The 27,197-nt window shown below is 39.3% G+C and overlaps 1 protein-coding gene across 4 annotated transcripts in view; it reads right to left on the reverse strand.

The window, feature by feature from the left end:
* Positions 1-1,046: 1,046 nt before the first annotated feature.
* Positions 1,047-27,197, reverse strand: part of STAU2 (staufen double-stranded RNA binding protein 2) — a 177,454-nt gene continuing 151,303 nt past the window's right edge. For all 4 annotated transcript variants that reach the window (XM_040588431.1, XM_040588434.1, XM_040588433.1 and 1 more), the window contains 2 exons: positions 3,002-3,090; positions 1,047-2,154 (listed from right to left, as the gene is read on the reverse strand). In XM_040588431.1, the coding sequence (XP_040444365.1) occupies positions 2,061-2,154; positions 3,002-3,090 (183 nt within the window). In that variant the 3' untranslated portion in view covers positions 1,047-2,060. The remainder of the gene's footprint in view (positions 2,155-3,001; positions 3,091-27,197) is intronic.

Raw genomic sequence — 27,197 nt, forward strand, 5'->3', positions numbered from 1 at the left:
AAACCAGTACAAAGGGTTTCTCTGTAGTGACAGGACAGGGAACAACACATCATGGAGGTTCTAATGCCAGGGAGACAACACTGCCAGTCTCCTTGTCATATTCTCCCCAGCAAGTTCAGCCTCTTGCCCTTAGGACAGAGTTGTCAAGGAACGGATTTGCCTCTTCCTTTTGTTCTCGTTCTCCATGGGAGGGGATAGTAATGCCATTCACATTCTGCATACTGGCAGGTACTGCTAAAGCACAGACTGGGCCTGTTTCTGAGTTCTCTGAGCTGGCCGCTGCGGTGAAGGAGCAGTAGAATTTCTGCTCTTGTTGCCAGTTAGGCAGGTAACATATCCCTGAGAAAGATGGTGTGCAAGAGCTAATTATTTTTGTGTGCTGCTGCCTGAATAACTTCAGCCTGCCAGGTGCCAAATGCCTCTGGAAATCTCCCAGTTTTGTGGGAATGGAAAGGTGCAGCTTATTCCTGACTCTTTTTTGGAGTCAGACCCTAGAAAACTGCAAAATTTTAGCACAAAGGTTCCTGATCTGCTGGAGGAGGAGTGAATCATACCCATAAGAAACATGAAGTAGAAGAAAGGACACTAAAAAAATTTTAGTCACCACTGATTCTGTAAGAGCATGATGTGTGCTACCCTGAAAGCCTGTCCCAATCAATGCCACCGTACTTTGCACTATTTCCTTACATTGCTCTTTCTCTGCTTTCCTGTGTGAGTCACCTCAGTTGCGATCCCTGATTTACATGCTTCCAAAATCTTGTGCAATGTTGTCGTGACTGTTACGCCGTCAGTTGAAGCTTTATATGTTTATTGCATCAGGTTTACATAAAATAAAATGTCTCTATTTTGGATAAATAAATGACTTAAATGCCAGGATGACTGGTCTAACACAGTAAGTTTGTAGAAGGTGGTGCCATGGGGGAAGGTAGGTTGAACCCTGGCTTTCGCACGGTAGCCATTCATTAGTTTGTAATTGAACTTTTTTTCACTTCATTCTCTTAGTTGTCTACCTATAAATGATAAAGAAAGAGACGACACTGCCATTGTACACATGAACTGATGTGGTTTTACTGCATTTGGCCATACACTTAAAAGAAATATGCTGGTACAGAGCAGCCACAGGTCTTATCTCTGCTGCCACTCCTTTCACAAAAGAATGATCTTTACATCAACGGTTTTCCATCCTTGGGTCGATAATGTTGCAGTCCTACCTTTTGCTCTTGGTCCAAATGCAGAGATTAAAAACACTCAGTTGATGCAAATGGTGGGTTGGTACAACACACGGAATGGGGTGTAGATGTGCTTCACACAACAGAGAGCAGAATCGAAGGGGAAAATGTTGCTTGGAGGCAAGACGCCTCTTTAATTGATTATGGCAAGGAAAATCAAATACCGTATCTGCTTTTTCCCGGAGTATATCAAGACTGATCATAGCTAACATCTGTTCGTGTTAAGCAAATACTTGTCATGATTTAAACTTCTGTTTGCATACAACTCTGAGTAGTGCATCTTAAAGTCATACATATTCATATAGAATGAAGAATGCATAATGTCTGCATAAAAAGATAAGCTGTATGACTATATATGAAGACAACAACTACAATTCTCACAGCACTGTCATTGGTTAATTTTAAAATATTCAAGCATTATTTAAAAAACAGTAAGCCGAACTTAAAACTACACTACGAAAAAATTGTATAACTGAACCAATGCTGACTTGTTTTCCTCCATATTAATCAATTTTAAAGTTTCCCTTTTTTTTCTAATGCTTTTGTTAATTAGTTGTTATTTTAACCTCCAGTAACATGATCAGACTTCTTCTGCCTCTGGGCAATCGAGTTACGCTCTGATCTCGAGTCCTAAGGGAAATGTTCAATTTTATTTTTTTCCACAGTTGAATAAACAGTACCATGTATACTATCTCTTGTGTTAGAATAGTGTTGTCTTCACATAAGACTCAAATAATGGTATTAGTCATTCATTTCCTTGTACACATACACCCTATTGCGTGTTGACAGGTTTATAAGGATGCAGTGGCAGCCGTGGGTGCTGGGAAGCTCCTAGACGACAGCCTTTGAATCCTTGCAGTCCTGAGCAATGGTGCCTGAGTTAGTCTGTTTATTGTCTGCTTTCTCTCCCAGATGCTTGACTTGTCTGAAAGATTAATACATTAACAAGAGCGGTAAGGTCCAGGGTTGCACATCTTTAAGACATGTTTATTACCAGATGGCACATGAGATTCAAAGGTCACTGTGGAAGGTAACATTTTAAAGTGAAACAACAATATTTATGTTCAAATACTATGCTGATGAGATCATATGGAAAAATGTTTCTGATTAAATTAGTTTATAAATAGCCACAATATATCCATTGAAAATTCCAAATGCCACTTTTAGTCTTCTTTCTTTTATTCTATTACTTCCTAATTTATTTAGTAACACAAGACTACCTTCTTACGTAAACAGACTAGCAGCTGGAAAAAAAATCTGTACTGGACAGACAATCCTGCTTTCTTAAATAATTGAAAATCCTGTGTGAAACCTGGTTATATTGTCTACTACTTAAAGCTAATATTCCATATAAGAGTTTTTTCAGACCTGGAAGATATCTCAACTTTTAAATTCTCTAGGGTAAAACTCCTCTTGCAGACATAAAGACTTATTGGCAGATAGCTATCCTAATTTACAGGCAGTATCACGTGCTACAACATACTTGACAAAAATCGTGTTATGCTACTTATACAGAATCCATACAATAAAAAGAAAATCCTTTTCTTTAGGATTTCCATAGGAGGACTGACTGTCTTATAGCTCATTAGTAAACATTATCAGTAATGCTAAACCTGAAATCTTGTTTATCCTCTCAAATTGTCACAAACTACATAAATTCCAGAGGAAATAGTTTTGCACAGGTTTAAAAGGGCAACTAAGCTCTTAATTAACATTTCTTATCTATCACACCACACAGGCATTAAAATGCAGAGGATTTAAATGGTACTTACATTTCATGTGATCCGTTTTCAACTTTCATAGCCCCTTCCACTGGATCCAGTCCTTGTTCTGAAAACTGTTTCAAGGCACTTAACGCTGCCTAAAGAAAAAATTAGTTGTCAAAACTCCCACTGACACAACTGTATTAACACCAAGTGAAGGAAGGTTGTATTTTGAGATTCTAGATTTAAATAATTTTCTGTATATTGAAGCAATTTAGCCTACAGAGCTAACAAGAGCGGGTACATAACAGCTCCATGATAGACAGCTGTGCTTGTGCATGGATTTGAGGATGTCATCTTCTTCCTGGGTATATGAGTGACTTCCATTTGTGTTAATGAAAGCTTCAGCACCTACATGAAGAACATGATATATTTGTAGGATTCTTGCCTTTCTGGCCTGTGACGTCTTACTAGCTTCCCAGAGAAGAAAACTTCACTAGTTTTCCCAGAGCCTACGCTTTCCAGAGCTCCTATGGACAAACTCCTGTCTTATAGATGATTGCGTAAGATATGAGCAATGGGAAGAGGGTCATAGGGTACTATTGACACTTAAGGCTGGATCTCAAACAATACAGCAGACTGATGTCTTATATAAAGGTAGTGAAGTGTGCTAAAGAGGGTGAGGCAATACAGGATGATTATGAAGCATCAGCAATAGAAGAATGATCAATTTTCAGCTGATATTTTTCTTCACAAGTGCATTCTTTATTGCCCAGCTTCTCTCTCATCTTCATGAGTCCTGCTTTAGGACTCAAAATTGTTCTTCTCTCCCCCCTAACTGCTTTGGTAAAAGACAAGTGATTTTTTTGTAATTCATTTAGCAAAAGGTGATTATGAAACTCTCAGGCACTACGTGGCTGACTTTGAAAACACACCCAGCCCAGTAAAACAGTTGAGGTCAGTTCTGTCTGGAAGATGAAATGTAAGGCAGAACTCAAAACTGGATTTTTCTCTTTATTCACTCCCACCTAAGATACATTCAGAACTAATCACAGGGGGAACGAAAGGTAACTTTTCACAGACGCTGTTACCTAAGGTAACACCTCAAACACTGAACTAACTGCAGGCCCTATGGCACTGTTCTTCACAGTGAGGCAACATCTGCTGTTTAAAAGATTGGAAGTTGCTCTCTTCTTCATTGTCAGGACAGAAAGAATCCATGTCTCTATCTCCATTTTCCATTCCTCTCAGAGAGCAAGGACTCTGTCCGGAACAGGAGTTGTCATTGTAATGAAGTACTGGATTTGCTTTCATACTAAATCTTTGCCTGGACTCTCTCAACAGCTCCTTCCCTTGAAAGGTATGTTTATACAATTTAAATATTATTAGACGATGTATATTTTGGTGAGATGAATAACAGCACAAAAATTGCCAGGCTGCCCTAAAGTAAGAGGCATGTATCCTAGATATGTCTATAGTAATAACTAGCCGCTAAAGCTTCAGAAGGCTGTACAAGGTACTTCACCCATAAAGCTGGAATCTTTCTAGTCTGTGAAGTTTTACGGGTTTTGCTCTAGCAAACAAATAAAAAGCTAAACATTTTATGATGTGTCTTGGTAAACCTCAGATTATCACTGTTATTTACTCATAGACTCTACCTTTACCATGTGTTCTGGGGTCCCTATATCTGACAGCTAATCTGTTCCTCCTTCCCATTCATTGACATAATTTCCCCCTTCATCTTAAAATCTCTGCTGCCTGCATCTTTCTTTTTATCTTTTTTCCATGCTACGACTAAGGGCTGAGCCTCAATAACAATTTCTCCCATTACGGGATCTTTCACCTTTATCACCCATTGAGTTCTCCAGCGAATGAATTCTCCCTTTCCTCATATCTTCTGGTTTTCCTGACATATTGATATATTTGCATTTTTTATAAGACAGCTCTTTCTCTATGACTTCATAGCATCCCTTGTAGTTTTAGATGCAGATTCTCAAGTCCTATAAGCTCTAATCATGATCTGACTTTCCATCCTCCATCTTGACTGCACAGCAAAATCACCGTTTCTGAATCAACCCAAACAATTTTGCCCAGTGGCAACATCTACTCTCCTCTCAACTTCTTTGTTCCAGTAACCTGACACATTTATTCATCCCAGTTTCTCTCTTCTCCTTCTCTCCCTGGGGTCCTTTTCATCTCAGAGCAAGCACTACTCACCACGTGAGGAAGGGGAGTGCCTGTGATTCCTTGCACAGGACTGCTTCTCTATTGTACTTTAGTCAGTCGTGGGTTAGCAACTATGAGAACCAAACAATTCAATTGGTAGAGAAGGGCACACATGAATGTCCTGTCTTCTCATGTCCATTTTTCCTGATGCACATTAGCAAAACAATCAGGATCTCCTTTCTTCTTATGTATGATATTCCAAAAAACATTACCAGGTAGCATTGCAAGGAGAGATGCATGCTGAGACATCTGCTTTTCCCACACGGTTGTCCTGGTTTCGGCTGGGATACAGTTAATTTTCTTCTTAGTAGCTGATACAGTGCTGTGTTTTGGATGTAGTATGAGAATAATGTTGATAACACACTGATGTTTTAGTGGTTGCTGAGACTAACTCAAGGACTTTTCAGTTTCCCATGCTCTGCCAGTGAGGAGGTGCACAAGAAGCCGGGGGGGAGCATAGCCAGGACAGCTGATCCAGACTAGCCAAAGGGATATTCCATGCCACAGAACATCATACTCAGTATATAAACAGGGGAGAGTTGGCCAGGGGTGTCCGATCACTGCTGGGGAACTGGCTGGGCATCGATCAGCAGGTGGTGAGCAATTATATTGTGCATCATTTGATTGCTTTTTCCCTTGGGTTTTATTCCTCTCTCTCCCTCTCCTCTTCATTACAATTATTATTTATATTGTCATTATTATTATTATTAATATTTTTACTCTTTTTCAATTATTAACCTGTTCTTATCTCAACTGATGAGTTTTAACTTTTTCTGATTCTCCCACCAGGGTGTGATGGGGACCGATCTAGCAGCTGCGTACTACTTTGTTGCTGGCTCAGGTTAAACCATGACAACAGTTTCACTGCTACCTCATCTGTTTCTGAACCCACCTTGTTTACTTTTTTATATCCATTCTTAGCTTCTGGGTCTGATGTGGAATTGTAAACTTGCTGTGGAAGAACTATTTGTTCAGGTTATTTGTTTGTACAGTGCCTTGGATGAAAAGGCCATGTTCATAGTTGGTAAGAAGTAAAGCCAAGTAATGTTTCATTCAAGATTAGGTGACAGGTTTATCATATGTTATGTAGGACAGTCTGATCTTGATCAGTGGTACTGAAATCCCCAAATCATGAAGATATTAATCAGATGAACCTGAATTTCCTAATTACTTTGTAGAACTGCTTTGTATATGAGTACATCTGTTACTGCTGTTTTATTCATAGAACTGGCTATTGCAAGGCATACCACAAACATTGCAGAGCAGCTTTCAGGGTTGCTCTCCAGAAAAACCGCTTTGGAACTTCCAGGAGGCCACTATCTCAATAGAAACAGATCACAAGGTCATCTCTTCTAACAGCAAGGGAATAAGTGCTACAATATAAAATATTGAACCCTTTGTCTGTAAGAATTGGTCATTACTATATGGGTGTCAAGGAAGTAAATACGGAACAATTAGAGGATACATAAAACGAAAGTACAATTCAAGATGTTTAATAATAAGCATGTTTAATACAAATACAACACTCAGATCCTACCGCTTGTAATGCAGTACAGTCTCATTTCTCCATTTCGACCTTCTTCAAGCAATGCATTTCCTAAACTGAAATGTGGTATAAAATATTCAAGATCTCAGATCTATTGTATTTCTGAAACAAAATATCAGAGTGCGGAAGCAGCAGGAAAGCAGTCCTGTACCTGTATCCTTGATCTTCCAAGTAGAGGTGTCAGAGTGTTTGTGTGAGCTCTGTTGGAGAGCCAGTTCTTTGCACCATCCCTCATTGCTAGGCCTCTCACCTTTGCTGCTCTGGAAGCTGACAATCTCTTCAAAAGCTTATGCTTCTCAGTACTGAGTTGCCACTCTCTACATCTGCCTCAGCCCCACATCTTTCCCAAGCACTCCAGTGCCCCTGGTCTTCCCCTCCCTACTATCCACCCCAGAATCTGACTTCTTTTACAGCAGAGGCAATCACTTCTACTTCTTCACAAATCTCACCCTACCCAGGGCCCTACATTCCCCCCCCCCCGCTCCTAAATTCTCTCCCACCCAGGACTCCCGGCTACTCCCAGAGCTAAATTTTCCTTCCCCAAGTTCTCCCCATCTCTTACACCTCACAGTCCCTCTTTATCTTCCAGTTTCCTAATGTGTTCCAGGTTTATATGAGATCTGATTTTTTTTTTTTTTTCAGGGAACCATGTCTTTCTCTCCATAAGACACTTGTGGGGTAAGCCTAACTACTTAATATCCCAACTTTTGAATTTGGGGAAGGTTTCATTCCATTTAAAATGTCCATCCATGGGATATGACCGAATGGCAGTAGCTGAACAGTTGAGTGAGCTTTGCGGTGTCTTAAAACCTCCCCCTTTTCTTTCTCCCATAGCCTGCTTACATTTGGAAGGATCAGCAAAGTTGAGAGAAGCTGGTAAGTAAACAATTCTTTGGACCTTAGAAGATGTCCTTAATGTTTCTCCTCTCCCTGTCATGCCCCTTAGATAGACATGAAGATGCTGGATTCAGGAAGGAAGCTGGTAGCTGAGAGGCTGTGACCTGAATAGTCAGGAGAGTGACACAGAGCCCAAGTAATCCAAAGCGAAGAAGAGTTACAAGCAGACACTGGGCTAATTTAATCCATGATTCAGTTCTATTAGTCCCAACAGATTTACACCACTTGGCTTAAATATAATTTGTGAATGGCAGATAACTTAGGTTAAATGAAAAGGAAAGAAAAGAATGGAACATTTGACAGTGAATCTGGTGAACAATTTCCTCTTTTAAAGGCTCAACACTTCCTTCCATTGATATTTTTCTTACAATAGAGCATCTGCACAGATATAGAGAAATTTTTCTCTCCCCCAGAAGGTTTTACAACTGTTTTGTGAGTGAAGCCCCACAGGTTACAGAACAGATGTCCTTACACATTTCTTGTATCACTTGTTTTCTGTGTAGCTACAACAGTGCCAAAAATATGATGCCAACAGGATGCACCGCATTGCTAGCTGTTTGTCTTGGCTGCCATTTCCATTATTAGTTTGTGTGTGTATCAGGATAGGGATGGATGTTTCCAGTAATTTTTTAGCTTTCCTCAAGTCAATTGGCAATTAGTAAATAGCATTGAAACTCGTGAATATTCTTCCTGTTTCTCACTCTGGGGATTAAGTGTCTTATAATGACAATCTAGTAACATTAGATCATTCTTTTAGCAAGAACAGCAGACAGGCTCTACAGTAGCCCATGTACATTTAAGAACACATCCTCATGATAAAATTTTCACGTTTGTTTTAGCACAGTATGTGGTTTGTATTTTTCCTCTTAAATAGATATTACATTTCAGATTATTCCATGAAGCTGAAAAATCTAAAAGGTTGTTGTTCTCTGAGGCCTTTCCAGTTGACTTTACCAAGGAGGTCTGAGACAATCCTAATAAACACAGTGCTTGATACTGATAGTTTACTGGTGGTATGTCTCCTAACACCAGTTTTCTAAGTACATAAAAAAATCATATTCAGCTTGGCCTTAATCAGTGTTTTCTGAAGACATAAAATTATGGGCAGAAATACACTGTAAAACTGAACTAAGTCAGGGTCTAGAGAAGGTCATGAAGGACAAGATTTCACTGGCTTTAGTAGCTGGGTCTTAGTTCAAGGTTGAGTTTGCACATTCAAATGACTCGTTGTGGTCATAGTGTCTGTAGCTACGTGCCATGTAGATGAAGAAGTCTCAGGCTGTGCCCAAGTTTAGGCTTGAGAAAATGCTTGCATGCCAGGTCAAAATGATAGACAGGTCTAACTCTAGTCCTCAATTTCACTTGCAAGTCAGAAGCCTAGACAACAGCAGAGTTAATCCATGAATTAAAACCGGTAGCAAGTGTATTTACCATCAGTGTTAATTTGTTTTCTAAGCCAAGAGAAAAAATGCCCCCCGAATCAGGGAGGTTGTTCCCCTCTCCCTGACAACTGAGGCTTCAAAGGACAATATCATCTGTGCAATATCACTGTGGCAAAGCTGTCTGCATCAGTAATGAGATGCACTTCATGACTTTTTAATATGTGGATTTAAATTTCACATTTAAAGGCTATTGAAAAAAACCCAACAATATCACAGCTGTAGAGGTGAGTTTGAGGACTTAGTGTCCCAAAGCTGAGCAACTATTTAAAATTGTATGTATTCAAAATTATTGTTCTTGGTGATTCTTTCTGCTTTCTCTTGATGAAGACTTTTTTGACCAAGCTTCCACCTGGCTTTAGCTTGTCCACACCCAAAATTGCATGCATAAAGAAATGCACAAAGGGAAGATATATTTGCTTGTATAGACTTACATACATACACACAAAGTAGCTAAAATTTCACTTCTTAACATATCCATATAATTCTTTTGGATTTACCAGGTTGGCTATGTACAAGCTAAGCAAAAAACAGGTGGTAGTATTGCAAACAAAACCCTTTTCCTCACAGCTTCTGTTGTAAATGAATTTACCCTATTGCAAGCAATAACTTCTGCTAGGAGTTTTCACCACTTTCCTCACAACGTGCCGTTCTCCCCAGCTGATTAGATTTCATGTGAACCAATGTTAACATCTGTTTAAAAATTAAACTCAGAAAGGCTTTTCACACTGCACAATGTAAACCTTAATTAAATGACTTTAAGCACTTTCCTCACACAGTTTATGATATGCATGAAAAACACGGGGTTATAATCTGTTTAACTCATGTAGTTTACATGGAAATAGCATTTTCCAAACTGATTAATCTCTGCACAAAGGCAGTCACCTGATAGGCACTACAATTAAGGGTACTGACTGCACCTGTCAAGAGAAGGAGCTTGGAGGATAGAAGGAGTGTGCTATCTTCAAACAAAGAATGATGATTTACAGATGTAGCTTAGAACAAGTCCCATGTAGCAGTTAATGCTACCCCCAGGCAAGACATGCAGCCCGAATTTAAATGACACACAATCCCCGTACAGCCTGACCTTGCCAGCTTTCTGGGGTAATCCTAAAGTGAGGATTAACTGTTCTTGAGCAATTTTTCCAACATATTAAGCCACGCTTTTATCAGTAACAGCATGCATGTCAGCTTCTTCCATCTAGTTTTATCAGACACGTGTACTCATTCCTCCACGCCTCTCAATATTCCAAGAAGTACGTGGAGTGAAAGACCCTATTCAACATGGAATTTTATTTCCATGGCATTTCATCTTTAACAATCCACTTAAGTAAAGGGACTGCTTAAGTTAACAGTAGAGTCACTTAGGTAGGGCTTATTTTTGCATGTGAACCACCACACTAGATATCTGACCACTGTTATTGGGACTATGCAATAATTCCAGGAGCAGTGAATTGGCAAAACATCCTCTCACAGACCAAGAAAGGGCTGCATGGTCATCTGAGGTGAGACAGTTGTATTGCTATAATGGTGATACAAGACTTTCTAGTCAAAAGAGAGAAAACCATGCTGAAAAGATCTTCATTTTTAAAATATTTTAAAGGTATGCTTTTGTATGAAGAATATTTCATAAATAATACTGAAAGTCAAACTTCAAAAAATTAACACAAAAAAATGCAAGAGATTAATCCAGCACAGAGAGGCTAGTCTGGTTGCTAAGGTGAGGTTGCATTCTTACTTGTGGATAGGAATAAGATGAAAGGATTGCTAAAAGATCTGTACAGGACTCAGACTCTGTGGGACTATTCTTAAGTCTGTATCTTCTCAGACCCCTCCCTCTTCACATATTTTCAACTATGAAGAGCAATATTATCAAGTGTTACTAAAATGCTAACTTTTGCCTCCATGGCAGTCTGTGCTGGAAACCAGTAAGCTAGCACTTCCTCATGAACATCTTGAAAGAGATTTCAGGTTCAATGCCCTATCTACTGAGGTGTGTCTACATGCTGCAATGGTGAAGTGTGAGAGTTCAGCTCCAGTATCAGCAGTGAAAATAAATCCTAATCAAGCCTCTTTCATCAGATAATTTAAGTACCTTTTCAGTGTACATTCTTAAGTTGTCTAGAAAATTGGGAAGTCTAGAAATTGGGAAGTCCATTTGAAGTAAATTTATTTCTAAATTGAAAACTTCATTTTTTCCCCCTCAATTGTTGCAATGGAAAGAACAAAGAAAGAATCATGTGTCATCACAGCTTAGCTATGAACATGAAGAAACATATTTTAAAATTAAATTTCCAAGCTTTCACACTACATATATACAACAGAATTTCTCCAGACAGCAATTAATCCTAAATTAATCTTGCTTCTAATTTTGTATCCTCAGACAAAAGCTACTTAAACACTAACTTTCAGAAGTAGGTAGACATCTAACTAATTAGACTTCCAAATGAGAGCACTTAGATGGCCAATTATTGTATGGGTAGGTAGAGGTTTAAATCATGCAATTGAGACAACACTAGCATGGCTAAGAAGCTGCAGACAAAAATCACAGAAGATTTTAAGAAACATGGCTTTCAACCCAAAACTGAAAACAGCAGCAAAATCCTGCACCAGCACGGAAGAAAGGCCATGAATCACTGTCTCTTTCATCACTTAATGGCTGGAAAATATCCTTGTCAGCTGTGTTCTCAGAACAATTTGGTTTATTTAATTATTTATTTATAGGCATTTCTCCACATCACAGCCATAGATTTGCAAGTCCACTGTCATTAACCCTATATGTATTGCAGGAGATTTTGATCTTGGTTTTAAATAAGTGGATTGAGGTTCTTGGCTGACTTCTGAAAAAGGCTCCAACAGGCAATCATCTTCATTTGCCTGTCCTCCACAGTTCCATCCTGTTTTTAACATCACTACCACAGCCTTCACTACATAGCTATCGGTACATAAATGAGGCAAAGACCATGTCATTTCCTACCAGACAAAGGGCCCTACACATTAGTAGTGTAGATATAGCCAGAACTCTCTTAATAAAATGAATGAGCCCTAAACCGAGCTGTATTTAAAAAAAGATAAAAGCATTTATTCTGTTATTTAAGTGGGTTTCTTAGGCAACTGCTTAGGCAGAGTAGTCACAAACCTGGATATTAATTTTTTCTTTATGAATTCTTAAAGATCCACACCAAAATTAGTACACAATAAAATTCAAACTATCAGATATTACTCAATGCTTACTTCAGTGTGGTTACTCTTCCACTTAGTAAATTAAACTCATAAAACACACTCACTAGTGCTTAAATACCTTTCACCTCTCATTGCAAATATCCTCTTCTTCATGAGACAAAACGACACCAAGGATCAGAGGTAGTTTTATTATCCCTGGTTTTAAGGGGAAGAAAACTGAAGTGAAAAGAGAGTGCATGAGCACATAAAGGGCTGGCCCAAGGTCAGGCAATAAAAGTAAGAATCAGTTTTACTAGTTTACATACATTTTATCATAGCCCAAGACAGACAGAGAGAGAATCTGATAAAAGGTGGTTAATGACAGAAAATAAAGAGTCCACACTACAGCCACAATTTTAGTTCAAATGCCTCCTTCCTGTCGCTGTCATCCAACATGCTATGATCTTCCCATTGATGCTGAACACTTTCCATGACATACTGGGGTTTAGGAGAAGAGGACAGGTGAGAGCCTCTAACAAACTCGTTCTGCTGAAATATTCTGAAGAGTACTTTTTTCCCCTCCAGGTTTTACAAAAATACATATTTTTTTCTTTAAAGCTCAACATGTTTCTATTTCTAAAGACCGTACACTTTGCTTTAGACATGGGGGTAATTTCCTAAATATCAGCTTGCTCAGTTTTAGCAATTTTAAAGTGAAAGAATGTTTGTTGTCTCATAGTAAGACCACTACTTTAGATTGTAAGTGCATGTCAGTCTAAACATGACTAGAAACATTGGTTTAAAGACAAAAACAATAGATTACACTTAATGCAAAGGACTGTCCATTGGCTTCTTCAAGCAGCACATTATAGCTGGAACAACGGGGGAGTTTAGGGCTATAGATTCTTGCATTACACCGTCTGTAATGAAGCCCATGTACTAAATTGCATCGTATCTCTGCTTTTGTGTCATTCTACCCCTGTGGCCTGCGCATTGGCATTTGCAGGAGGACACTTCCACCCTCAGAGCCCAAACGACAATCCCCCTCTTCATTTTCCAGGTCTCATTTTACAAGTGTGCATGTACATCCAACAAAGTACCAAATCTAGATTGACATCTAAAAGCATTATATTTAGCATATATGGCATGTAATTAGAAATTTGAGTGTTTCCAAAAGGCAGAAGTTTTTGATTCTGATCTCAGAGTATTTTTACACTGCATTAACTGGTATTTTTTCTCCTAATTGAAGTTGATTTAAGTGAGATCAGAGTCAAGCCCGAGAGCTACAGGCCGAACTTCTCATCTGAAGTAGTTTGTAATGTAATTTTGTCCTTGCTAACTGTTGATGGCTTGTCCTCATCCCATTTTAACCTACAACCATCAGCTCCTTTAATGGAAGTGTCTATAAAGATCTTCTCTAAAATATGCCTTTCCAGCACACTTAATGTCTTTTAATGTCTTTCCAATTAAATCCAGATGTGAAAAGCTTAAGGAACAGTTCTCAGGACTGAAAAAGATGACATAAATCTTGCAGCTGACAGAGATCCCACTGAGCTCGGTTGGGGAAACTCACAGAGGACTTCTTGTGGGCCAGAAAAGCTGCTGGGTATAAAGACAGATGTGTATACTCCTATTAAAAAAATTTAAATAAAAACTGACTCCTACAATGAGGTATCCACAATTATCAGGGACATTACTAACTCAATCCCTCCATGTGCTGAGCAAATCCTGTGCAGAACAGATTTCCCTCATCTTTTCGGGAAGTTTATCAGGGTTGAAGGGGGTCACATCTGTTTGAGAAAGAGCCCTTCACATTTCAGGATTGCAGCTCTTAAACCAATGTAGGGGCTGATTCTGGAAAACACTGCCTGTCTTGGTCTCGTACTACTATCAACAGGGAGGTAATGTGCTCGGCAAAGTGAAACTCTGAATTTCTGCGCTCTCTCCTTTACCTCCTCCATAATCAGGTTGGCAGATTAAATTGTCATTTCATTACAGAAGAGTCCCCATATGTGCTATTAATTATAAATTCTTACCAATCTGATGGGAAACTGGGCATTCCTAGTAGCTGACTACCACTGCTGGGCAAGTGCTGTTTGTGCAGCTGTCAGTTTAGGGGTTGTTTTGCTGTAATCATTTGTACACTCAGGATATTTTTATTTTAACAACAGTAGAATATCTTATTTTGCCCCTCTGGAACTGTAAAAGTGGGCTCAGATCAAGCCACATCTTTTAGAGGCACAGGAAATACCCCTCACCCCACCCCCAGCTTGTATTTAAAAAGTCTCTAGAAAACTGCCCAATGCTAAAAGCTTTAATACTTCCCTACCCTTCTGCCTACTAACTTACTTATTTTTTAAACTGGAAATTACTCAGGCAGATCAATGATTTTTAAAGACCTACATTCTCACCAGACACCAGAAAGAAAAAAAAGGAAAAATGTTCCAGGACAGAAGAAAACCCCATTTCTAACTGAAAATTAAGTTTGAGTCCATGTTCATTAGTGACAGGAACTTCAGTAGGGGCATTTTGGATAGTTAATTTCATTGCATTTCTTCTAATGCCCATAGAAAGGTTTTAGCACGGTTCAGTGTCATGGGCAAGTGTATGGAAACATGAAACGAGACACCTGAATCAAAGGACAATCTTACATACTCAAGTACAACAAGAAGTGATCAAATACGGGATCTGGACAATAGCACAAACCTAACACTGAAAGCTGTAGGCCCCTAAGCAAACACACAAGAGTTCTTGATAAAATTCCTCTGGTTCTCAGCTTGCTTTATTTTCCACAGTGGCCAGCACTTGTCAGAGTATCACTCCTGCATGGCTGAAGGCTGGATCTGACTCCCACCAAGATCAGTGCTTCATCACCATCACTCAGGAGACACGAGCAATGCCCTTCCCTTGGAATGAGCCGCTGCCTCCATGAGGATTCCACTCTTGGCTAGCTCAGGGAACGAGCTCAAATCTCCTGTGCTTTGCTGCCAGGGACCACCAGGCCAGCTCTGATTTATAGCTTTTTCTTTGCAGTTTTATGATACAAGAATGTTCACTTGTAATTACAACAGCATTTTGTTGGCTCCCTGCCTTCACTTGGGTATGCACAACACCATATCCTTCATTCCAGCCTTTTTATGTCAAGAACCAAAATTTGAGAAGTACATCATAAGTACTATGAAGATGCTGCAGATCTTGCTGCTCCTCAAAGAGGGGACTTGTACATATTTGCTGGGGAGGACACATGACCAGCTGGGTAGGACACTGAACTAAAAGTCAGGAGGAGAGCTGGCCAACATGCTTTCTCAGAAAAACACTAGACCAGGAAACAAACCTTTTTATGAGAATATGCCAGTTTTGAGAAAAGCTTTCCTAGGTCCAGGATAGACTCCTCAGTAACAGTATCACAGACAAGTGCCACACATAACCACTGGACTAATGACTATGCTTGGTGTGGCACATACATATACTTGTTGGTTCTTCTGTGTGAAAAAAATTCAAGATGTCTCTAGTTTGTTTCAAAGTAAATGAAAACACTTGAACTCTTGACGTGTTTTGTGGAATAGAAAATCTGTTTCATTCAAAAGACAGTGACTCTGTCACTAATCTGCTGTGTGACCTTGGAGATCCACTGCAGCACAGTATTTGTCAGACATATACTTAGCTCCTGACTTTGGAATCATCGAGCATTTCCATAATTTCCATCACTTGCACTGTAAATTTGATTTTGTAATTTTCAGTAGAGGCATAGACTTCTTCAGAGGGAATTCCAGGTATTTTAAATACAGTTTAATAGTTAACTGTCAAACAATTTCCATGTCTTTTAAACAAAGAATACCCCTGCGCTGGATTAATTTATAGAGCCATATATGTCCCATTTAAAGAAGAAACACTAAGCTTTTATTTTTCTACTAAATGAGAAAAGTTTAAAGCCAATAAACTGCATCTAGGATTTTAGCTGGGAGATGAAATAAAGGGCACATTTGTTCCTGGTCACTGAATTGTTAACCTGAGTCTGTTGCTCCTGCTGTTAAGCTCCTATACATTCCTTACCAGCCTGTAGTGTCCAGCAATCCCAGCTCTCAGTGTTTGGAATTAGAGGTGAACTGCAAAATAAAACCACTTTTTAGGGAGAGCTAGTGTATGGAGAGTGCCATGTATTCTGACAGAATGCAGCAGCTGAAAAGGTTAATTTTTAGAAAGTGGGCTTCTTCCACAGATTTTTAAAAAGTTTAGATTAGATGTGTAAATTCCAATTTACCATTTGGATCTGAGGATTCTGACAATATCTGGAAAACCTGCAAGATGCTGCTGAATCCGGTGGATAAAATGCAAGCTGTACTTTGTCTGGCTCCTTGGTAAGGGAGTGGAGAGGTTGACCTTTATGCTTGGACTCAGCTTTCTGTCTCAGGTATGAGAATACCTTTCAAGTGCCCCAGAAACTGCCTTTATTATACAGCAAGGAGGAAAGAAAAAAACTTGGTTTTCTAGCAACAAAACAAAGCTATACTATTCCTGTCCCCCCCCCCATCCCTTTTCAAGCTTATATTCATGTTTTTAATAATATTTTTTTTAAGTAGAATATTTTAACCTGCTTTTTTGCAATACAGGAGCAGTATCATGATTTCATTGCTTCTCCTTTTACCTCAAAATCCTGTGAGGGTATTCAGATATTTCCTAAAGGTGAAATAAAAAACTAATCTGCCTTCAGTGACTCATCACTCCAGTGATGAAGTTAAATGACAGCATTGCCAAAAACTCCTGTAATAAATATTTTTCCCCTGCCTAGTCCAGTGTTGCTATTTTACACACAAATTCAACCATTTCTTTATCCTGTGCATCTTGAGGTAAAGGTTTACTCTTCATTTACGATCAGCACCAGCTACTTTCCTATTCATTTTGTGAAGTGGCAGATGTACTTTTTATTGGATTATTTTATATTTTCTACTGCTTGCAGCTCTCCTTTTTAATGGAATGGCCAAATCTACCCTCAGATTCAGTTTCTACTGTTGTTTATATGTTGATTTCAGTAGGAACTGGCTGTGTGCACCTGGATTTGCTCTACAGTCATTAACTCCTACTTCTGGCTGCTACTGCAACACGGGTGGAAAGATAAAAAGAGTACTGAACGATGTGGGATGGATCAGGCACTTTCAGACACCTCCATGAAGGCCGTCCTACATTGCTCCTCTATGAAGAATGGCATTCATCGGGTACTATTTAGTTCAAAAATTGCTTCAAGTGAGGCATATGCAAGCAGGCACCAGATTTCCTCAAGAATGACTTCTTAAATTCAGGAACCTCTCCAGCTGGCAGCTCAGCAATGCAGATTAGGCACTCCTTGACTCTGATTAACTGAGCTGTGCAACCATGGACCTGCTTTTCCTCAATTTACCATTACAATCAAAAATATATGTCCAACAACTTTACTGAACAGTTGGCTTTTAGTCTGGAAAATCTGCTAATGGTTATTTTATCATTTCATCCTAGCATCTATTATTAAAATCCATTAACCTCAGCTGTCAAAAAGAGCTTATTCAAAATCGTGGTAGTTGCAAAATAACCTGTCAGGGTTAGCTTCAATGAAGAATCCAGGTGCTTACAAATTAGGCACTATAAGAACAAAGTTTTAAATAGCACATCCCTGGAATAAAACCAAAGACCTGAAGCTAAGTGCTCAGTTTCTTTATTCCATGTTAAGAGGAATGCCAGGTTTCTCTGAAGAATGACCTGAGGAAGCTACAGGCTGATTACAGAGCTACCTGCAGGCAATGAGGTGCTCCAAGCCCGGAGGTGAACTCTTGCTCCTCTCTGGAGTTCAGCCATGATGCCAGGACCACACACAGAGGACGTGGCAGTTTGGTCAGCTAGTGTCTACAGATGCACAATCCTCTCCTCAAGGCAGCTGTCTCTTCCAGCTCTTCAACAGGCCTGAGCAGAGCTCACTATTTGCGCTGAGATGACCACCAGAGAAGCGTGTGGAGGTGAGACTCCCCTTTTTGTCAACAGTAGGGATGTGAGCACACTTGTCCAGAATACAAGACATACAGATTTTCAATTTCTTAGCTTTAGGTAAACAAACCACATATCCCACCTCCTAGGTGACAATCTAACCTCCAGGATCAGTTACAAGGAAGATTGCTGTTGCACAAAAAGTAACTCAGCATTCATGGGTCAAAGAAAAGATACTGCAAGGAAGAACGTGACTCCATAGGTTAATGATCACAGCAGTTACTGAAGTATCCTGAGGATCACCCCACGCTTCCTAGATAATTTCTGATCTTTTTCTAATTGATATTTCTGAACACTAAGTTCAGAAGTGATGAAAGCAGGAACTGCAATCCAGTACTTCTGCTTTTCAGGGGCTTCCTTAACAGGTAGGATGCAATAATATTCCTTCTCATGCTTTCTTTATGCAATCCTGAGTGTTTTAAGATTTTATTATACAGAGACTCTGGTTATCTGGGGAGGTAGATAAATAGCTGTACTTGCATTTAGACAGTCTCCTGTGGCATGTCATTATTAATACCTTAAGGCTGCGAAAGGAACGGAGTTTGAGTTTGCGCTTCCTGAGTAAGTCTATGTTACTGTGTAAAGCACAGAAACCGCTAGCGACTGCTCCAACCACAGCTAAGAAAAGTCATCAGGATGCTGTTTCATATAATATTTTTCTACATGAGGCATGTTAATTATTATACAGCTCTATCTTAATAAAAGATTTTATTAAGATAAATAATAATAATAATCCTTCACTACTCAAGCACTCTTTATGAAAATTATTCCAGTAAGTCTGCTCATGTATGCAAACCCTGCGAGAGGGTTTCCAGGATCAGGCTACAGGCAGTTTTACTCTGCCATGATAGAGTAAAATTAAGTTACTTAAAATCAACATACTCACCATAAATGCAGAAATACTAATGTAATGTAAAGGGCAGTAGAGACTAAAACATTATGTCCAGTCTCAATTAGCTCTAAGAATTTAATACTTTTAGCTGTCAGATAAACAATACAATCATAGCATGAAAGGAACACTAGCTTTTTAAGGCTTCTACCAGAAGCAGAGAAAATACATTCATAACCATGCATATTATACAGCAATATTCTTCAAGCACAAATAAGGCCTAACTGAAACCATGCTCGAGATAAGTGTCCAGCTATCAAGTTACAATAAAGAGAAGAGAAGATCAGACTTATTCTTTCCTTCACCATGAAATCAGTATAAACAAATCATATAATGTTTGGACACCAAACTCCTGAAACAAAGAAAACTAGAAAAACTCTTAAAACCACCCACAGACTCTGCATGCTGGTCTGTGATTATACAACTGGAGAAGATCATCCAAACTGCGATGTAAACCAATGTCAGTTTGCAAATGATAGTACTACAATGGTTCTAACAAAATATAAAGCAAGTTCCTGGAACAGCCATCAGTAAGGAATACTTTCATGCTTATCTAACTATTTTCCCCCTAAATGAGGGATAATTTTTTAAAAACTTAGAGAAGAAGACAACTTAATCCCCATACTGAGGATAATATCTCTCTTGTGTGTCTTTACTAAACCTGGAACCAACAGTAAAAAAGAAGGCTTACTAATGCACCCCAGTGCCTATTGCATTTCAACCTGCTCCTCTATGAAACCCATTTTGTCCTCATTACTTGTTACATGTGAACATTCACCCTAATCTTTAGAAATCCATACGCCAAACTTCTTTCTTTTATTACAAAAAGAGAAGATCAAATGGTGAAAACCTTTCAGTTCTTTCAGGAAAATAGTGTTTCTGTAGACCATATTTCTCACTCAGAACCATAGTTTTTCTCCTTGCCTGGCCACCAGAAGCAAATTATTCTAGATATATAAAAAAACCCCATGCGCCTATCTAAAAGTGACATAAAAGAGTATAGCCAAATCTCTGTCTATAGATAGTCTTGAAAGTGTAAACCTCTGTATACTTCTTAGGTGAGGCTTCATGAGATGTAAGGCACACAATATTGATGCTAAAGCAGGAGACTAATCCAATTGCCCTGAAGGTGGGGTCTATGATCTATCCATTTTTTGGCCTGTTTCTACTCAATTTAAACTCCTATAAGGCCGAAAATTTTTTTACTCAAATAAGAAGTTAATGGTATGATACAACCACATTCCCTTTTGCAAATGCTGTGGCATTTCTTTCTAGCTATGCCATAGAGGAATTCAATCATTCAAACATGTATTTAGTAAGGAAACTCACTTCATTAAAATCAGTCACCCCCACAAACTGGTTAATAATTTATATTTCCCTAGCATTAATCTCATTCTTGTCTTTAAGTCACAACTGACTGAACTGTAATTTGGTATCAACAATAGGTATTAATAATACAAAAGAAAACAAAAGAAGCAGTAATGAACTGACAAAGCTTGTTAGTCTTCTGCAGTAAGGGTGCAACAATTAACAATGCAGTGAATGAGTATCAATCATTCAAATGGAGTAAAAAAACCTTCTATATATAAATAAAATAAGAATGGTAGCTGACAAAAACTCAACAATCTTGAAGAAAAAAAATCTAATCATTATTACACTTAGACCGTGATTAAGAAGATTTATTAAGATGGCAAAAAAAATTGTGCTAAAATGAATAAAATTATTATTCTTAAGATGGTATCTTCTGCAGTATTTACACAGTTTGTTCCCTCATATAGTCACATATGCTTCTTATACTGCTATATTGCTAACATTTGATCTTTTCTAAGTCTAACTTACAGTATTGTGCCTGGTTTAAAGCTGTGCTACCAGCATCAGTGTTACCAGCAGCTGCACACTGAGTTAACAACACACTTGTACATGAACAGTGCTTTTCAGGAAACATAAGAAAAAAGTTTCTAGCTGCTCTTCGTGATCTCTAGCTCCCCTGTGTTTTAACTATTGCAGTGATTTCATCAAGGCTGGTCATATAAAAGGGCTAAAGTCAAATAATTTCTCCCAGTATTTTGATATGATAGTCAATATGCAATTTTAACTTGCAATGTTTATCGTTGAATACAAATTATTATGAATTCTAAAGGCAAAACAGAAAGGTAAAAAAAATTATCTTTTAAGTTGCATGTTCAATAAAATGTGATGCCTACTTTTCACTGGGGAGGGGCAGGAAGGAGTTTTCAATAAATTGTTGGAATTGCAGACTGATATTTTTTGTATCACAGTTAGAAGTTCACAATGTACACCACATATTTTAATAAACAGCATGCTTACTTTGCTAATAATTTCTAAAAAGAGCAAACCCCTCCTTATAACAGCTGCAGTGGCCCAGATGTCACAAAAGCAGCATGCCTTTGCTATGCAGGGGAGGGGCTGGCCTTCTCTTTGTGCAGGCACATGGAGGTCCCGGCCAGCGCCAGCCTTTCCCAAGCACATCATGCCTGGTGGGGTTTGGACACGGAAGAGGGCAGGAGCATGTGCAGATCTGGTTTAATGAACAAAAGATGGAATGAATTTATTTGTACGGATGGCAAAGGATTTTTAGACCCGGTTTGCTGAGCAGAAAAGAGCCACTCCAGCCCCATGCCCCAGTCTCCCTGTTGTACCACAGTGCCACTGCCCAGTTTTTCTGATGTGGCAACAGGGTCAAGCTCTAGCCTTGAAAAGTTGACTCCATAAAGAATACAATATGCACACACCCAATAACAAGTACCCAGGGCTGATTGTTTCTGATGAGCAGCAAAGTTTGGCAGGCAGAGGAGCTGCCCGTGCTGTCTGGCCTGTGGGAAGGTAACATTTTCTATTGTTTTCTCTACAAAGCTCTTAATACACTGTTAGACGAAAAAGAGCAAGCAAAAAAAGCACTGATTTCTCCTGGAAAACAGTGAAGCTTCTTCCTTATAAAGCACTGTGGAAGCTCTGACCTGGTAGCTTTCCCAAGGAAGCGGCAGCACAGAGCTCCTCGCCTCCTCCCAAGGTTATTACTCTCTGTCCCTCATTCACATTTTTCACCAGTTCCTCTCAGCAGTGAAAAATCAGTCATTGTGCCCGTTTCATTGTTGCACCATTTCAGTCTGCAGGTTGCCTTGGCTAACAGTGTGGGTGCTATCCCTGGGCATCCAAAGAGCTGAGCACAGGGTCTAATGGAAATGGAAGAAATGAGGTTTTGCCTTTAACATCCTGTAACAAGAAAAGGGTAAGCAGAGGGTGAGGTGAGGCTTGAGATCAGACAGAAATTGATCTGTGATCCTCATCATGCAAATAAAGGATTTCAGTCATGTAGTCTTCTCTTTGGAGAATGCTACCAGGCAGAAGTTACTTGACAGCTGTCCTCTCAAAATAGCCAGTTTGGATTCCTGTACACTCTTCATTGTCCTGTTCATTGTTTTATTACTTTGCATTTAGATGTAGAAAACTCCATGCACCTGCACTACACAGCATTAATCAACTAAACAACACAACATATATCAACTAAATCTGCCAACATAGAAGCCAATTCAGCTGGTGGAATTATTTGATGTGGTCACTCGCTACAAAGTGGGTTGAAAGCACAAACTTCTCTCAAGCCCATCACTGCGGAAACAACTGTAGCATTTTACTGATGTGGGCAGGACCCAAGTGAGGAAGGGCAATTTGTGGCAGCCTTGGAACAGAAGTTATTTTTGAAACAAAGGAACAAAGTTCCTTTGTTCATTTTTAACACGTTTCTTGACTTGCATTACCCACTTCTCCCTTTTCCATTCCCAAGGAAGTTTCCATTAATCATCCCTCTAATGGAAACACTTGTGTCTGATCACTGAGCAGTGGACACAGGCATAGTCTTTGGGCATGCACTGAACAAGAAGCCCAAGGGAAGCCTAGCTGAAAAGTTTGGGAAAGCAAGGATGCCTTTTTAAAATAAACTTTGGAGAGGTCAGCAGGACAGCAAGGGGTCAGCACCAGGCAGCTATTGGGTGGATGGCACAGCAGAAAGACAACAACACTTGTCATTAATTATATCTGTTGGAATGCTACACATTTTCCCCCCCAAGTGGTAGCACTCCAGACATCCAAGCGCAATCTCTCCCACGTCCTACTCGACCTCAGGAAGGGCACACACCAAGAAGCTTTCATACACTAGAAGCCAAGAAGTAGCTAATACAAGTGGAGGTTAAAGAATTTAAATTGTCCCTCCACTTTGAAACATTTTTTCGCTAGTTTAAAGTCATCCTTCATAGCTACTCTACCAGTGAAATACATAGTCTCTTAGAGCTAAATATGGCTAGATTTCTGTGCCCAGCCTCAAGCTAAACAAAACTCTGACTTTCTTTGAAGAGGAATAACTACCGGGAACCGAACTGCTCAGAACAAGAACTCCATTCATAAAATTGATCCTGCAGGATCCTAACACCACGTACCACTTACCCGGGCCTAGATGTACCAAATTTTCAAAGGTGTTTTCTCCTGTAAACATTTTTTGAAAAATGTCTGCAAATGCTAGAGTGCATCACTACAGGTGATGCTCTTGCAAAACTTAGAACTACCCTTATTTATAAAGTTAATTGTTTCATAATTAGTAGTATCTTTTATTTTTACAAACTCCCTAATAAACTGTTGATTGGAGAAGAAATGGAAGGCTAGTAATTAATGGATGGATCTATTCTCACTTAACCCTGAACTCGCCAAGAGCATAGTTAAAGTTCATTGTCTATTGTGAGCAGGAGGAGACAGGTTATCTCTGGAGCACGATTTATCCTGTCCTAAACAGACAGGTGGTAGGAATCAACCTCTGGAAATGCTTCTCTCTGCACTTTCACTATAGAGAAACGCATAAAACTAGCCCAACCTAGAAGCATGATAGGTGTCTGAAAGGTATGCAAGATGTTTTAGTGACTATATAGTTTATGAGGAAGCTTCGGGTATTAGAACTCCAGCATAGCAGTTATAAATCATAGTAGTTATAAATCATGGAACAATATTACCTGTCCATGTTGTGAAAATTTCTGCCCATTTCTGCAGAGTGGTCTGAGATGTCTAAAAATCAGCTTGTGGGGTTCTTTATATGGAACAAAAAAGCAGGATCCATGGCAGGGAGGGGATGATGCTGGAGTGGGGTGTCCCCTGTACACTGCAGAACCCTGTTTCACACTAATGGAACTAGACAGTGATAACGACTTAAGGAAGATCAATCTGGATATGCTAAGCCTTGTTAATGGCTTCTGATTATTAAGTGGGGAAGAAAAGAAAAGCTTGCACTGGGGCTGCTGAAGAACACTTCACTACTCCGTGGCTTCAGAAGAATTTCCTCTATGATGCAGGGTAAGCCCCTACCCTAAATCCATCTCTTTAAGATCGCAGTAGAAAATAATGTATCCTTTTCTAGAGAACAAGGGGATCTTTAGAAAGAGGGAACTCCTCCAGTAGATAAAAAAAACAGACTGTGGCTGTGTTTTCATTTGAATGATGCATCTAAGAGGGAATACTCAAACTGAGTGTTACTGTTTGCCAGTTCAAGAACCAAGAAGGGCTCTGAACCCACAGCTTTGGAGCCCAAGTTAAGTCACCAAATGCTTTTGAGAACTTTTATTTAATATTTTAATATTAAAAAAATATTTTTAATATTTGCCCACTTATAAAACATGGGCAAAAGTGGGCTTACTCTACAAACAAAAATATTGTAGAAGGAAACATATGCCTTGGTAAGTAAGGCACAGTATCCAGAGGAAAGTATTAATCATGTTTTTATTGAAAAAAAGATTCATTGAAAAAAACTACCCAATGCTGAAAAAGTAGTAGCAGTGTTCAAGGAACTTGTTAGACAGATAAAGAACTCCAGTGACCCACAATGTTTGACACTCAGAGGTCTGTTCTTCAATCCCAGCATTGAACAAGAGGTAAGAATAGAGACTAGAGACTAAGTTACATGTAAGAATTTAAAAAGCAACCCTTCCTGCCTTCTCCTCAGAAAACAACAGCAAACAAACCAAATAAGGAGCCTGGTTGTGTTGATTCAAACCATTTACAAAACTGCAGTTCTGAATTTTGCTTGTGTTAACCAGAGGCCGGATGCCAGGCTTCCTTTCCTATTTTGAGAAATTCATCATAGCTGGAAACAGCTTCTACAGAAGATGGAGACAGGCCTAAAACACAATGCAAACACAACGAATTCACTACTCAAAACCCCAAAGAGAAGTGAAAAAGACACCCGACCAAATCACCAATTTCAAAAAGAAGCACCCTCAGGTAGCAGAATTCATTCCTACCTGAGAACTCATCATGAAAGCATGTTAGCCCCATGCCCAGGTACGCTTTCTTCAGATTAGCTCCTCTCCCTCTCTGACAGATTGCTTTTCTTGGTCTGGGCCACTTGGACCAATGATGAAAGTTACAGGTTAGTAAGATTTCTGTTCCATACTTATAGACCACATAGATTCATCAATTCATAAAGCCAGAAGGCAATCTGAGTTGGCGTCAGTCTGTCCTCCTGTAGGCCCTACTATGATAGTGCTGTCCTGGTGTGTTGACCAGAGAAACCCCTGTCTTCACAGAATGTCAGAGACAGCAGCTTCTTTTCATGGGAAAGCATTTTTCTGCTCAGAACTCATTCTTTGTCATCTGAATTTGGGTACCTTCAGATTTTTACTATTGGTTCTTATTATGTCCTCCTCAGCTGGATTGAAGAGTCCCTTAGGAACCAAAAATTTTTTCTTTGTAAGTACTGACAGAGTCAAGTCAGTTTTTTCCTTTAGACATGACACCAAACAAGCTTTCAAGTCTCTCGCCAGAAGGCATTTCCCTTACTTACTCTAGCAAATAATTCTTTTGTGGCTGTTTTCTGAACTTACCTCAGTGTTTCCATATCCCTTTAAAAATGCTGACATCAGGACTAGATGATTTCTTCCAGCATCAGCTTGACCAATGCCATATACAAGGACATACCTTGTAACTCATACTTACTATTACCTCTGACATTCATGGTGAAGTACTGTAACGGAAACTTTTATTCTGTTGCCCATCTTATACGACCTCTGATCGGTTACTTACTTTTAGGCTAAAATTCTCCGTTCTGTCAGCATGGCTTTGATCTCTTGTTCCTTGATGAATAATCGTGTAGTTAGCTGTGTCAGGATGCACTTTGTTGAATCAGCTAGGCATTCTGCATTGTATTCTACAATTTACCACCATTTAACACTCTGCTGGCCGTTGTGCTATCAGCAAACATTACCAAGAGATGATTTCATGCTTACTTCCAGACCACTGATGAACATACTGCATATAACCCAAGACTGAAAATTAAAACTGAATTTTGAAGTGTTCATTTCTGCATAGTGTAGAGAAAAAGCAACAGATTCTATCATGCACTGGACACATTTCTCAGGATTAAATCAGGAAATGCTGTATAAAAATAAAAGGTCAGGTCACGTTTTCTACCCAAGTCTCCAGTTCAGTATAAACTAATGATAGGATTGAAATGAAGATATTTTATATGTGCCAAGAAGACACTGCAGGTCCAGCTATCTGATTTCTGTGCAGATTAGGTACACAGACCCTCCTTTTTGAGCCTAGTACATGGCACACTCAGAATCCATGGCCTTCTAACACTTCTTTGGCCGATTAGGCTTAAGGAATACGTATGGGATCAAAGTCTTGAACTGTGTGTACTCATCTGCTGCATTCTCAACAGAAAGGAGAGGAGAGGAGAGGAGAGGAGAGGAGAGGAGAGAGGAAGTGATACCTAGCCCACACCTTTGTACAATGTGAGAATAAAGTTGCATATTGCCAGCAAGGTAAGTTATCAAACCAAGCCGCAAGCTTTCAGTACTATATGCGTTGTTAACACAGAACCCCATATTCTGCTGAACTGAAACAGTTGAAAGTGTCCGAAGACATTTTGCCTACTTGTGGTGGGTTGACTCTGGCTGGCAGCTAAGCTCCCACCCAGCTGCTTGCTCACTGTCCCCCAGGGGGATGCAGAAGAGAACTGCAATGGCAAAAGTGAGAAAAACTCATGGATTCATAAACACAGTTTAATAAGTGAAGAAAAAGGAGATAAAACCAAGT

This window comes from Falco naumanni, chromosome 3, assembly GCF_017639655.2.
Source record: "Falco naumanni isolate bFalNau1 chromosome 3, bFalNau1.pat, whole genome shotgun sequence".
In the NCBI taxonomy this organism is placed as follows: domain Eukaryota; kingdom Metazoa; phylum Chordata; class Aves; order Falconiformes; family Falconidae; genus Falco; species Falco naumanni.